Raw genomic sequence first — 14,356 nt, 5'->3', positions numbered from 1 at the left:
AGTAAAAAAATTTTTTTCCCCCAAGAGATCTGCTTTGTAAAATGACAGTCACCCAAACTATGCCGAAAGAGAGAGAGGTCTTAGAATTTTGATAATATTTCTGTATATTCTTGTCTTATATTTCATTTTGTTAGGCCATGGAATAGTCTGTATTATGGGTAGCCCAAGGAATCTTTCTGACATACAATTTTAGGGTACACTATAGGATTAAAAAACCCTAAGGGTAACTGCACTTTGCAGCATCAGAATGCAAACTTCTGTTTATAATGTACTGGATAACGTGTCCAATTAAAAATCTTCTCATTTTAACAGTGTATGCAGTGCAGTGTAATTGGATAGAGTACGATTCCATGGGTTAACCAGGGTTAAAACAGAATAAGCCATCAAAAAATTGACTCAAGGGCTTCCCTGGTGGCACAGTGGTTGAGAGTCCGCCTGCCGATGCAGGGGACACGGGTTCGTGCCCCAGTCCGGGAAGATCCCACATACCGCAGAGCAGCTAGGCCCGTGAGCCATGGCCGCTGAGCCTGCGCGTCCGGAGCCTGTGCTCCACAACGGGAGAGGCCACAACAGTGAGAGGCCCGCGTACTGCAAAAAAAAAAAAAAAAAAAAAAAAAAAAATTGACTCAAGGAACTTAGAGAAGGCATGATGGGGTGCTAAAGGGTAAAGCTTCCTGCCTTTATAAGGAACTTCTTGTTGAACTCGAAGGACTTAACAACCACATATTGTGTTTGACAGCACTCAGTGAATTTCTTAATAATGTGGCTAAGTTCTCACTTGCGCGCGCGCACACACACACACACACACACACACACACACACACACACACACACACACACACACACACACACACACACACACACACACACACATCTAGTTTCCTATCTAGGCTAATTCAGACCCTGAATTCCTAATTTGTCTCTGGTACCCACCTCTCTTTGTGTCTGACAGCACTAAGAAAATGTCTTAATGAGGTCAAGCACTTACGTGTACAGACACATCTGCCTATACTTGGGCAGTTTCAAACCCTAGAAATTCTTGATTTGTCTTATCCTTTTAAAAATATAACGGGGCCTCCCTGGTGGCGCAGTGGTTGAGAGTCCGCCTGCCGATGCAGGGGATGCGGGTTCGTGCCCCGGTCTGGGAGGATCCCATATGCCGCGGAGCGGCTGGGCCCGTGAGCCATGGCCGCTGGGCCTGCGCGTCCGGAGCCTGTGCTCCGCAACGGGAGAGGCCACAACAGTGAGAGGCCCGCGTACAGCAAAAAAAAAAAAAAAATATATATATATATATATATAACAGATGTGAGGAATGGCCTAGATTAGACGTTGGTTTTAAGAAGTCCTATCGAGGTGAGAGTTTGAGACCAACTGATTTTAAATTGATATTGGGTTGGACTGGGATAAGCTCCTCCAGAATGAAAGTAGAAGCATGGTGTACCTAGTGCTAACTTGTGGCCCAGTTCCCTGTCCATTTTCTGAGCCCTGTACTTACGAGTTTATGAAACGTGGTGTTCCTCTTTCTTCACTGTGTTCTCCCCTGAGTCTTCCTCCTTTCCCTCATAAGTTAGTGGAAACTTTCTGATCACCGTGGCAAAGGGACCCTGGTTCCCATGGGCCCTAAATAAAGCCATCAATTTGGTCATACAGACAGGATATCCACCTGAATAGCACTCGGGGCAAACAGTAGTGGATCCCTCAGAACTGGGGAGTCGTGCATTGTGGGTAAGTATGTGGCTGTTTTCTTTAGAAAGGATAGAACAGTTATCCATTTAAAGCTAAAACAAAGCTGGGAGTCCATAACAACAGCATAGTGACCCTTTAATCCTATGGTTAGTCGGTCCTTGGTGTCTGTAGCAACCTGGCCTCCTGAACCAAAACATACTTTCTCAGGGCTGGAAGAGGAGCAAGTCTTTAGGTCCAGTAGGTGGCCATTGTCAGGAAAAAGGAGCTTGACCATCTATTCAATTTGAAGCCAATGCCAAGAAGAAACTGGAGCTTGACCAAAGGCTGGTCAGTTTCTGCTGAGCTGCAACCAGAATTAAATACCTGGCAGGCCATTTTAATGATTGTGGTAATCCATTTCTGTGGTGGCAAGGTACGAATGGGAGGACTTCCCTGGTAAGCGCAGTGGTTAAGAATCTGCCCGCTAATGCAGGGGACACAGGTTTGAGCCCTGGCCCAGGAAGATCCCACATGCTGCTGAGCAGCTAAGCCCGTGCGCCACAACTACTGAAGCCCGCACGCTAGAGCCCGTAGAGCCCGGTGGCAACAAGAGAAGCCACCGCAATGAGCAGCCTGTGCACCGCAACGAAGAGTAGACCCTGCTTGCCGCAACTAGAGAAAGCCCGTGCACAGCAACGAAGACCCAACGCAGCCAAAAATAAACAAAATAAATAAATGTATTTTTTAAAAAAAGATACGAATGGGAAATCATAGCAGGCCAGCAAAGCCTTCTTTGGAACTGAGAGGACCAGCAGTCCTCAGCGTGGTTCAGTCTTGCAGTTTGGGTTTTCAGCTGGTACTTATAGAATAAGCAAAGAACTAAATCTACTTACACTTTATTTAAAAAGAATAAAATAATTTATTGTTATTATTATTTAATCAGAGCGTAAAACTTACAGGGCTCTGGAACACACAGATCCCCTGCCCCAGCCTCGTGTGTTTAAACAACCCAGCTCTATGGGACTTATACTGCCGCACATACATGGAGCTCTTTTTAACTTCTCTGCCCCTGAAACCACGTTTATTTCATGGTCTCAGAAGAGATAAGGCACTTCTTGGATGTTGGAAAGTGAGTGATTCCTCTGTTCTTGTCCTAGTGAGAAGTAGGTTGATCACAAAGCAAGAACATCCCTTTGACTGAAGCTAGGATGGATGCTCCTGCGCCTAGGGCCTTAGCTTAGAGTCACTAGTGCCCTTTTTTGGGTTAGATTTTATTTTTAGAGTAAGTACAAAGAAACACTCACTGATGGACAGAATTGAAATGTGAAGCAAGTTACGTAAATGTATATTTCTACTAGAATCGAGTTTGTCCCTTTGGAGCAAGGACAGGCAGAAGATGAGAATTTCTAAGGACAAAAGTGGATGGGAAGGACCCAAGGTTTATATTTTCAAAGAAAGGAGATCTATTTGGGCTTGTGTTTGTTCTTTTTTTTTTTTTTAAGAAATAGTTTGTGCTTATAAATATTTAAATGCCAGAGGGCATAAACATAAAAATGAAAGTTCTTTGTAATCCCACCTTCCCTCCCCACTATTAACTTAATAGTTAATGCGGTATATATGCTTTTAGCACCTTTTTTACCTGCGTATGTACTTAAAAACACTAAAAGAATTAGTGGGATTATGGGCAATTTCTGGTGTTTGCTTTTTTACTTAATAATCAGAAACCATGTTCCATATCAGTAGATAAGGATATCTCCTCACCATTTTATTTTTCTTGTTTTTTTTTTTTTTTTTTTGCGGTACACGGGCCTCTCACTGTTGTGGCCTCTCCCGTTGCGGAGCACAGGCTCCGGACGCACAGGCTCAGCAGCCATGGCTCACGGGCCCAGCCGCTCTGTGGCATATGGGATCTTCTCAGACTGGGGCACGAACCCGTGTCCCCTGCACCAGCAGGCGGACTCTCAACCACTGCGCCACCAGGGAAGCCCTCTCCTCACCATTTTAAATGTGCACGAGTTTGAGCATTTTCTCAAACTTTTTGTGAGTTACTCATTTACCTTTGAAATTGGACTTACTTAAGCAAACAAAAAGTATGTTTCAGTCGTCATTAGTAGAAACGTGAGTGATTTTACTGTTTCCCATGTACTGATCGTTCTCTCCTTGTTCATAGGTGCACAGTCCTGAATTTTCTGTGGTCCGTTTATGACTTTTTATGCCTGCGATTTTTATGCGATTTCCGTCTGTTTTTCATTTTTCTCGTTGTTTTTTTGTCTCATTTCTCTTTTTCATCTAAATTTGCCTCTTACAACGTTAATTTTTTCTGCCTTTTTGTCACATGGGTGTTTATCATTTGATGTTGTAACGGTACTGATATGATTGTGACTGGGAAGTATTATCACCTCATTTTGTTGCCGTGTCATCACCAGAGGCGCTGACAAGCAAACACTTACTGTTTCCCATGAATACAATGTTACTCTGTAGATTTCTAAAATCAAGGGAAAATTGTATACTGTGTGCTTAGGACTGTGCTACACGCTACCCAGAAAAGCACTTTCACCCTCTAAAATGCCCACTGCAAGGTCTTACCTGGGAACCCACTTGCATGTTTCAAAAAAAAGTTACACCAAAAGAATGATTTAGATATACAACGCATTTGAAAGCTGCTTTTGGAGTCTACATTGTGTATGTGTGAGAATGTGGATAGGTGGAGAGAAAGTTTGCAGAGGATAGATGATCATAGAAGCGCCCCCATGGGTTTTAGGATATTTCAAATAAATGATTATACAGTTATTCTTGAGTCATTAGAAAATGTGAAGTTGCCTTTCCCAATCCTAGAATTTAAGAGGAACCTCAAGAGGTCAGCTCATAGCAGCTAGAGATGATGTTTAAGACCTTTTTATAAATGATTAAAATGTCCACAGAAAATGCCCATAGTCTTGGGACACTGTGTGTTTACTGGATCTGGCTGCTTGCTGAAAAGTGTGCATGATTATTCTCTACTGTATACTGAAATGAACAAGCATTTGTCTATTGGTTTTTATTTTAATGTCTAGATTACCTACAAGATCATGCATGTTCTTTGTTAAAGGGAGGGCGTTTCCATTTCAGGGCCTGTTTTGGCCTTTCTGTCCAGGAAAGCCCAAGACTGACACAGTGACTTTACTTACTGAATTAGAGTTTAGAAGTCAGTCACTGAAGTGTGGCTTGTCTTTCCCCATGGGAGCTAGCACTGCCATTTAAGAACACTCAGCTGGTGTTATCCAAAATGTAACTGTGGCCTCTGCAGGAATGGTTGATAACGGCTGAGCCAAGAAGGCCTTTGCTCTAACTGACCCGCACAGGACGATTTCTCCTAGCATTTATTCTTTCAATCCTGTTGGGGTAGAAATGAAGTTGGAGGTACATCCACAGAATCCATTAGCGTCCCTTTGGGACAGAGCTTGTCAGCAGCTTCACATCTTGAACTTCTATGAGGCATGTTGTGTCCTTGACTAAGAAATGTGTTTCCCCATGTGTCTGATAAAGTAAACATCTGCAACGCTAAAGGCGTAGTGCCAGGCACATCTGTGTCCATAGACAATGCTGTTAAATTAAGGGTTGCCCTGGAAAACGATTGACCTGCGACAAAGTTCATTCGGCGTCATTCATTTGTTTTGGGGCGCTTTTTTCTGAGTATTTGATCATGGGTCTTACATGTCTCTTAAACGTTTATCTCATTGTTTGGGTTCTAATTGTTTACTCTGTGAATGAGCTAAGCTTTCTCTTGTCACAGAAAGCTGCATATTCCTTCAGTGACAGTAGGCTCCCTGCAAGCAAGAATCGTGTCTAGGAAAGGGAACCCTCCTGCACTGTTGATGGGCATATACTCGGGGCTCTTTGCACGTATTTCTGCCCTCAGGCAGAGGCTGTTGGCCCGGCACTGCTGGCAATCAGGGAATCCAGCAGACAGAGCAGATGTCTTTTACATGTCCACACGTGCAGTCACATGGTATTTGACTAACCGAATGGCCAATTAAATTCAGAATTAGATTGCCTTTTTCCTCTCATCTATTTGATTTACTATCAATCAATGTGGATTTTTTTTTTTTTTTTTTTTTTTTCTTTTTGCGGTATGCGGGCCTCTCACTGTTGTGGCCTCTCCCGTTGCGGAGCACAGGCTCCAGATGCGCAGGCCCAGCGGCCATGGCTCACGGGCCCAGCCGCTCCGCGGCATATGGGATCCTCCCAGACCGGGGCACGAACCCATATCCCCTGCATCGGCAGGCGGACTCTCAACCACTGCGCCACCAGGGAGGCCCAATCAATGTGGATTAAACAATCGATTCTCAAAAAAAAAAAAATCATGTCTAGGGACTTCCCTGGTGGTCCAGTGGCTAGGACTCCACGCTTCCACTGCCAGGGGCGCAGTTTCGATTCCTGGTTGGGAAACTAAGGTCCCCCATGCCGCACGGCAAGGCCAAAAAAAAAAAAAAAAAAAAAAAATCATGTCTAACCTTTGCGATTTCCATAGACATAGCAAAGGCAAAACCCAGAAGTGCTTTATTATTTAATGGCTCAGATAAAACGAGTGGTGGTGAGAAGAGTAGGGAAACTAAAATGTTTTAAAACATCCCCGTGATTTTAGGTCCCAGTTACCATAGAAAAGCATGAATTAGATATTCAGGAAGAGGTTTTTTTTTTCCCATTCATTATCTGTGATTTTTTTTTTTAACTTAATGAAGTTTCCCAGTCTGAGGAGGTCTAGAAAGGATTCAGAACACATAGATTCCAAGCATTTGGATTTCAGAGACCTTTAGTTGTCCTCATAACTTCATAATGTAAGTATTTAAGAGTTGTTTCTCCTAGCCAGTCTATCTGTTCTGTCAGAGGAGAGAATAGCTCTTCATTGAGAGATAAGATGTCTTGGCAGGTTTCTGAGACAATAATGGGCTTCACTAGAGTCTAAGAAATGTAATTCATGTCCATGTATAAATAAAGTGTCAGACATCTTAGTTGCCTCTAATTTGATGAACAAAACAGAGTGGCCTTGAGTCTCTTTTTAATCCATGGGCGAGAGGCAAATTTAGGCCTATCAGTTCAGTGTTTTTTTTGGGTTTTGTTTTTGTTTTTTTTTAATGTTTAACAGTTTTTTTTTGTTGAGATACTGAGATAAGAATCTTCTAATTCTGAAATATATAAAAAAGTTTTCTCTATAAACTTCACAATTTTTATTGATACAAATATTGACATTATTTATGGTTTCCTAAATAAAGTAATAAAAAAATGTAGGCTGTTCTCAACCTAACAATACATTTATAGTCTCTAAAACAATTATAGAAAGATAGAAAATACAAATAAGCTAATAAAAAACATCAGAATCACTTATTAGGACTTCGCTGGAGGTCCAGTGGTTAAGACTCTGTGCTTGCATTGCAGGGGGCATGGGTTCAATCCCTGGTCGGGGAACCAAGATCCCTCGTGCCACACGGCACAGCCAAAAAAAAAAAGAAAAATCACTTATTATTCCACCATTCAGTACTAAGTAATGTAGATATAAACCTTTTGGCATATATATCCTACAGCGTATTTTTCCCCCTTTCCATATACATACATGTGTTGGCTTTTTGTTTTATAGAATAAAACTGAATGTACTTTTTCCTTGAACATAATTTTTATTGGTTGCATAATACATTTTATGGATGTAGATGAACCTTAATTTATATCAAGTAATTTTCGTTTAACTCCCAGATTTCTACTGGGTTTTCTTTTTTTTTAAATAAATTGTTTGACTTGCAAGTTTCTAAAGCCTTTTTCTTTAGGATAGTGCTATAAATGGTAGTTAATTTCCTGAGTTAACTCCCCAGATCCTAATTGATACCTGTCACATGGCTAAGCTTCCCTGCTGGACAAATGGTACTACAGTGATTAAAACACAGGATCTGCTTATCACTATTTCCATGGAACTCTGTGTAATCCATTCAGCCCCTGGCATAGTGCCAGATACAATGGGCACTCAACAGAATCTGAATGAGTGGAAGCTGGGATTCCCTCTCTGTCCAGGTTGTCGTGGCCGGAGCAGCCAAGTAGAACACATGGTGTTCACCTTCTGGAATGTGGGAAGAGGGATGTGGATAGCAGAGAGGGCACACAGGATAGCAGAAGTCCCTTGTGTATGTCTTCGGCAGCTGTCAGTAATTCAGCCTTAGCAGCTTTGATAAAGAAAGTTCTGTGGAAAGAGTGTTTATCACTGGCAAAGTTGAGAGAGAATGGGGGGGAGGCAAAAGGTATACTGAACAACAAACTTGACCTTCATTGAAATTTATAAAACACTGTACCCAACAGCAACAGAATATACATTTATTTTACATACACACAGAACATTTATCATGTTCTAGGCTATAAAACAAGGAATTGAAGGGCAGATTTTTAAAAGTTTAAGCATATACCTACCATATATCCTCCAGCTATTCCATTTTCAGCTATTTATCCGAGAAGAAAGAAAACATATGTCCACACAAAGACCTGTACAAATCGATACATGAACGTTCATAGTCATTTTATTTGTAAAAGCCCAAAACGAGAGATAACCCTGATGTCTCATAAACAAGTGAATGGATAAATGAACTGTGAGTGTTCATACCACAGAATACTACTCAGAAATAAAAATAGACTATTGTTATATGCAGCACCGTGGATGAATCTCAAAATAATTATGCTAAAGTGAAAGAAGTCGGACGAAAAAGGATACCTACTTTATGGCTCCATTTGTATGAAACTTTAGAACATACATACTAATCTGTAGTGACAGAATGCCGATGAGTGATTGCGTGGGGATGAGGATAGTAGGACAAGGTAGAAGGAAGATTAAAGGAGCAGGAGATAAGGAAACTTTTTGGGGGCAGTGATGGATATGTTCATTATCTTGATTGCTGTGATGGTTTCACAGGTTATACATATGTCAAAACTTATTGTAAAGCAAGATGTAGTTTATATGTCAATTATACCTCAACAAAGCTGTCTAAAATATAAAGAGAAGCAAATAATAGAAAGGCACTCATGATTCTGGGGCTGTTTACTTGATCGTAGTGTTTATTGTACACCTACATGCAAATGGCATGACGTTTTACCATATACTGTGCTGGATCAACCAAAGGGTCTTGCTTGCCAAGAAGCTTGTGCTTCTTCAAGCCAGAATCAATGGAAAGTATTAGGAGTCTAGAAAATATTCTCCGTATTTCTCACCAAGGAAAAATCTTCCATAATTATACATGGTTTACAACTGAGCATTGATTTTTTTTTTTCCCTTTGAGTAGTAACGTGATTTCTAGTGAGGAACTCGATCATGTTGTATCAGCTTGAGTACAGAAGAGGAATAGAAAACGTGGGGGTGAACCCGAACTCATAAAAACAGAGTAGAATAGTTAGTTCCCTGGATCTGGAGGGTGAGGAAAATGGGCAGATGTTGACCTAAGGATACAGACTTCCAGTTAGAAGCTGAGCAAGTTTTGGGGAATCTAATGCACAGTATTGTGAGTATATTTAAGGTACTGTAATATAGATGTACTTGAAAGTTGCTGAGAGAGGTCTTAGATGTTGTCATCACAAAAAGAGAAATGGTAATTTTGTGGTATGTTGGAGGTGTTAGCTAATGCTGTAGCGGTAATCATTTTGAAATGTACATAAAAGTTTATGAGATCAAAAAGTACATTTGAAACTTAATATTATGTGTCAACTATATCTCAAAGCTGGGGGTGGGTGGGTCTGACTAAAGACTCACTAAAATAATGTGGTAGTGATGATGGTTCAGCGTTTACTCCTTGCCTATTGAATCAAGACCATATTCCTGAGCCAATGACGTCATCCCCCCTCGGTTTGATCCTCCGCTCCCTGTTCACTTTTGGCTCCCCTTCTCCCAGAATACACTGCACTCTCATCCCCCTCATCATTGCCTTGGTTAATGCTTTTTTTTCTGCCTGTGCCTCGTCCCCACCTCACCTTTTTATATCTATGTGGTAAAATCCTACCTATCCTTGAAGTTTCCATTCAGATGCCCACACGTTTACTCTGATCCTCCCAGCTGGAAATGTCATCTGTGTTCTGTATTTTAGTACACATTAAGTACATATTTTGTACCGTAGCCCTTAACGGTGCAGCCAAGTCTGCCCTGCTGTTTCAGAACTGAACAGACACAGGGTTATGCATTTAGCTACTATTTAGACACATTTCAATTGTTTAATAAACTTCTACATTTATTAAAATTACTGTAATTATCAATACCAATGAGGGAAGCAATGACGAGACAAGTAGGAGAAAAAAATTGGTTCAGTTGTATTTTTGAATCACATTCTGTGTTCATTTGATTAGAGCGGAGGGGAGTGGTAGATTTACTGTCCTCGTGACATTTTTGTTTTCCTTAAGCTAATGTTTTAATTATGGACCCTCTTTTCCCCTCACATTTTTAGAACCAGGCAATGGCTAGGAAAGGAGAAGTCAGTTTGTAAATTTAAATCAGCTAGAAGTGATTCACTCTGATAATTCACGCAGAGCTACTCAAGAGTTGGCTTAATGGCATCTTAACATTAGAGTAGTCATTGTGTCATGGAGAGAGCACGAATTAGGTGGGAGTTGAGGAATATTTGAAGAAATGTGTTTTGGGGATTTCGGGTGAGCTGTGCTATGACTGTCCACTCCCTTGATCACTTCTTGTATTTATCTTCCAGGTCCGGACTCTCTTTGTCAGTGGTCTCCCTCTGGATATCAAACCTCGGGAGCTGTATCTGCTTTTCAGACCATTTAAGGTACCTTTTCTATCTGTCAGAAATTGTAAAAGGAGACAAAGAGTGTGTGTATAAGCTTCATGGGGCTTTTTGGAGAAAGAAATGAAATGTTTGTGAAACCACTGTTTTTAAAAGGTTAGTGAGTAAAGGAGATTTGACAACTCCGTCCTAATGTACATTTTCACTTTGGAAAGACTGAAACTGCCTTTTGTCCTCCCAGTAGCTAATCTGGAGAAGTCTCTGACCGACGTGGACATGCATCTGTTTCTGTTCTACCGAACAGCTTTAGTGTCCTCCCCGTTTATCCTCTTGCCAGTTAGGGGTGTTCTTCTGAGTACAGATCACCAAAAATACCATCAATGACTTATTCTGTATTTATATTTCAAATGCAGTAAAAGTCAAGCCCTATCCCTAGGAGGTTCCTTATCAGTTGAAATACTGATGTTAATACTATTGTTTGGAGACATAATAGGTTAAGTAGGCTTTTATGAACTAGACTGGGAACCTCACACCATTATTTTTTCCATGGGCAAAATGTCCAAAGTTGCAAAAACAGTAAAACAAAATTTTAAAGAATTGCTTGGTATGAGTTGAGGGAAATCTTTCCTGTTGCTAAGTGAAATATTTAATGCAAGTTGTCTGTCCACTGTGACTATCAAGATAAAACTACTTTAGAGATAATTGACGTAGCTGGGATTGAAAATTTAACAGGAAATTGAACTAAAGCTGAAATAACCATGCTCCAAGGAGAAACCTTGAAGGTTAGCCTTTGGAGGGTAGAAGACAGCTGGGACTGGGCATGATGTGAGCCAAAGGCCTTGGCTCTCAAGGAGTGAACCTGGAAGTCATGACAGATTCAGGGCCTGTGTCTGGCCTGGTCACGTCAGCTGAGGACATGTCAGCGACAGTGCCTGGCCAGGGCCACACTTAGGATCACGTGATGGGCCATCTTGATTGATGGTTAAAGATCCATCCTGATTTGAAGCAGGACCCCAGCAAGAGGCAAGACAGGTTGAGGGACAGTATCTAGCTTCTTAGGGGCAGAGAGTGGGATGTGACAGCTGAAAACAGTTGGGTAGTAGAACGAGAAGGGCGGTTGAGTGGGCAGCCAGTTAGAACCAACAAAGATAAAACAGTCTAGTTTATGTGCCCCAAAGGCGGCCTGTAATAATGGACATAACTCCATTCTGACAGCTCTGCTTTTAATGCAACAGTAATGATGACATTACAGAGGGAAGCAGAAAGGTTAGCCATGAGGTTAGCTAGGGGAAGTGGGAAAGAAAGAGAAGGTATTGTGGGGAGAGTGCCAGCTTTATAGAATTTCCCGAGTTTCTTCTGCAGGGTTGTAGTTTTTACTGTCTGTCTCTTCTGTAGGATGAGGACTTTTTAAAGCTAACGGATCCTCGTAAAGGACACAATAGTTATGTTTTTGTATACACACAGAGAGATTGAGCCAACAAGCCCCTTAAGAATTACCTCATTTAATTCTCATCACAGCCCTTTAAAGTGGGTTAGCCTCATTTTTTTCAAATAAGGAAAATGAAACTTGGAGCAGTTGAATACATTTTGCTCGAGTTTACACACATCATAAATGGCACGGCCAGGATTCAAACCCAAGCCGTCATCCCTCATCTGACCTATTTTTTTTTTTTTTTTCTGTACGCGGGCCTCTCACTGTTGTGGCCTCTCCCGTTGCGGAGCACAGGCTCCGGACGCACAGGCTCAGTGGCCATGGCTCACGGGCCCAGCCGCCCCGTAGCACGTGGGATCTTCCCGGACCGGGGCACGAACCTGTGTCCCCTGCATCGGCAGGTGGACTCTCAACCACTGCGCTACCAGGGAAGCCCTGACCTATTATTTGATACTACTTCTCTTTTTGTGACTCGAGAGGACAGTATATCCCTACTCTTTTACTTGAGTGAAATACCCATTTGTCCTTTGCCTCTGAGGGCTTCGGGGTGTTTAAACCTTCAGGATTTTCAGAGAGTGAGAGCACCTTGAAAAAGGAAGAGGCAGGGTTGTGAATCACGGCCTCTCTGGCTAGAAGAGCTCAAGGCCTTTGAGGTAAAATGTTTACAGTAGCTAATTAGTAACATAGTTCTCTGCTGGGAAAATAGGAGGATGAATCAATCCCAACATCCTGCCCAGAAACCCGAACGCTGAAGTCAGGACCCTGGTACATTCCTGCTAACCCTCTTTTAATTAAAGTCCCCAGAGTGACCCTCGTCTGCAGATCTGTCTCTACAGTGATACGTGTGGTGGTCAATCATGTCAAGTGTTGTTTTTTCCCCTCCTGTGTCATCCATCAGTGCAAGCTAACAGTCATTGATTATTTTCAGAAATAAACAGACTTTGTTATCCTTATCCTGGGGAGCCGGGAGGGCTTAAGGGAGGGAGTGAAAGGAGTGTTTCCATCTTCCTTGAGGATGAGCTGGAGTAAAAACCCAACAGGGAGTTTTCGCATCTCCCAATCAGAATACCAATGCGAAAACTGATGGCGGCAATAAATAAGCAAAAGAACTCCACAGATTTTAGCATCACTGCCTATTTAACCTTTCCTGGAAGTTTTGAAATTTTCATTAAGTTCTACCAAGTACGATCTTAATGTTTTATTGTTTTATAGCAAATATATGACCAAGTCGTCACACACTCAGACCTTCCTAACTTAATTTATCCCCTTCCCTCTCCTAGTTCTATAAAATGAAAAAGACCTGCTGTTGACATAGACACCATTTTCCTATGCATAAGTGCATTCATGCACTTACGTTTCTTTTCTCTATATATTTTCATGAATTCATGCACTTATGTTTCTTTTCTGAATTTCATGAAGATATAGAGAGATAAGAAACATAAGTGCATGAATTTCAGGGCTTGATTTCTTTTAGGCCCAAGTATGCCAAGATTGGCGTATACATCCTGCGTGCATGTGTGTATAAAATTTGTCTTCCCAGTTAACAGGCATTTGTGAGAAGAGTTGGTCAGTGGTCATAAAGGACTCATTTTCACTTGAGCAGGATCCTATTACAATTGCTCTTTTCTCCTATTACTCTTTATTTCTGGTCTAAATTTGGTTCTTTATTTTCAGGGCTACGAGGGTTCTCTTATAAAGCTCACATCTAAGCAGGTAAGAATTTCAGACTTGCACATAAATGATCACGTCCCCAGTAAGTTTGGATTGGCTTTCTTCCGGAATGTTACTAGGGCTTGACTTTTTTTTTTTTTTTTTTTTTTTTGTGGTACGCGGGCCTCTCACTGTTGTGGCCCCTCCCGTCGCGGAGCACAGGCTCTGGACGCGCAGGCTCAGCGGCCATGGCTCACGGGCACAGCCGCTCCGCGGCATGCCAGATCCTCCTGGACCGGGGCACGAACCAGTGTCCCCTGCATCGGCAGGTGGACTCTCAACCACTGCGCCACCAGGGAAGCCCTCGACATTCTTTTTTTTTCCTTTTTTCCATTAAGATTTTATTTTTTGTTGTTGTTGTTGCTCTAAAATTAAGGGTGAGATTGATTAAGAATTAGCACAGGAAAGTGATTCCTAATTCCATAGCCTCCAGCTGGAGTGTCTGAGACTATCCTCAAGGAAGGTAAATATAATGCATCCAGCATAGTTATATTGGGATTGATCCGTATATTCAAAAGAAATTATTGATTATTATCCAAATTCACTTTTATTGCCAATATTTTCCTGGGTGTTTTTTTTTGTTTTTTTGGTTTTAATAAAGTTAAACAGGCAAACTTTTCATTCACAATTGGTATGGGAATTTGATGACGAAGAATCAGCCTGTCTCTTAAATCCTTAATAACCACAGGCAGAGTCTCAGGTCTAGAATGGAGCATAAAAGGTACAGAATGGAGGTAGTAACCAATGACCCTGATAGTTTCTGCAAGTGTCTTGAAAATTTGTAGCTATGTGCTTTTTTTTTTTTCCCCCCAAA

At 41.6% G+C, this 14,356-nt stretch overlaps 1 protein-coding gene across 7 annotated transcripts in view; it reads left to right on the top strand.

The window, feature by feature from the left end:
- Window positions 1-14,356, top strand: part of RBPMS (RNA binding protein, mRNA processing factor) — a 192,332-nt gene that overhangs the window by 69,635 nt on the left and 108,341 nt on the right. For all 7 annotated transcript variants that reach the window (XM_082608851.1, XM_082608852.1, XM_082608848.1 and 4 more), the window contains exons 2-3: window positions 10,365-10,442; window positions 13,507-13,545. In XM_082608851.1, the coding sequence (XP_082464977.1) occupies window positions 10,365-10,442; window positions 13,507-13,545 (117 nt within the window). The remainder of the gene's footprint in view (window positions 1-10,364; window positions 10,443-13,506; window positions 13,546-14,356) is intronic.

Source organism: Mesoplodon mirus (assembly GCF_964341445.2).
Source record: "Mesoplodon mirus genome assembly, chromosome: 20".
Taxonomy (NCBI): Eukaryota; Metazoa; Chordata; class Mammalia; order Artiodactyla; family Ziphiidae; genus Mesoplodon; species Mesoplodon mirus.
The sequence above is the reverse complement of the archived record's forward strand: the minus strand, read 5'-3'. Positions and strand labels throughout refer to the sequence as shown.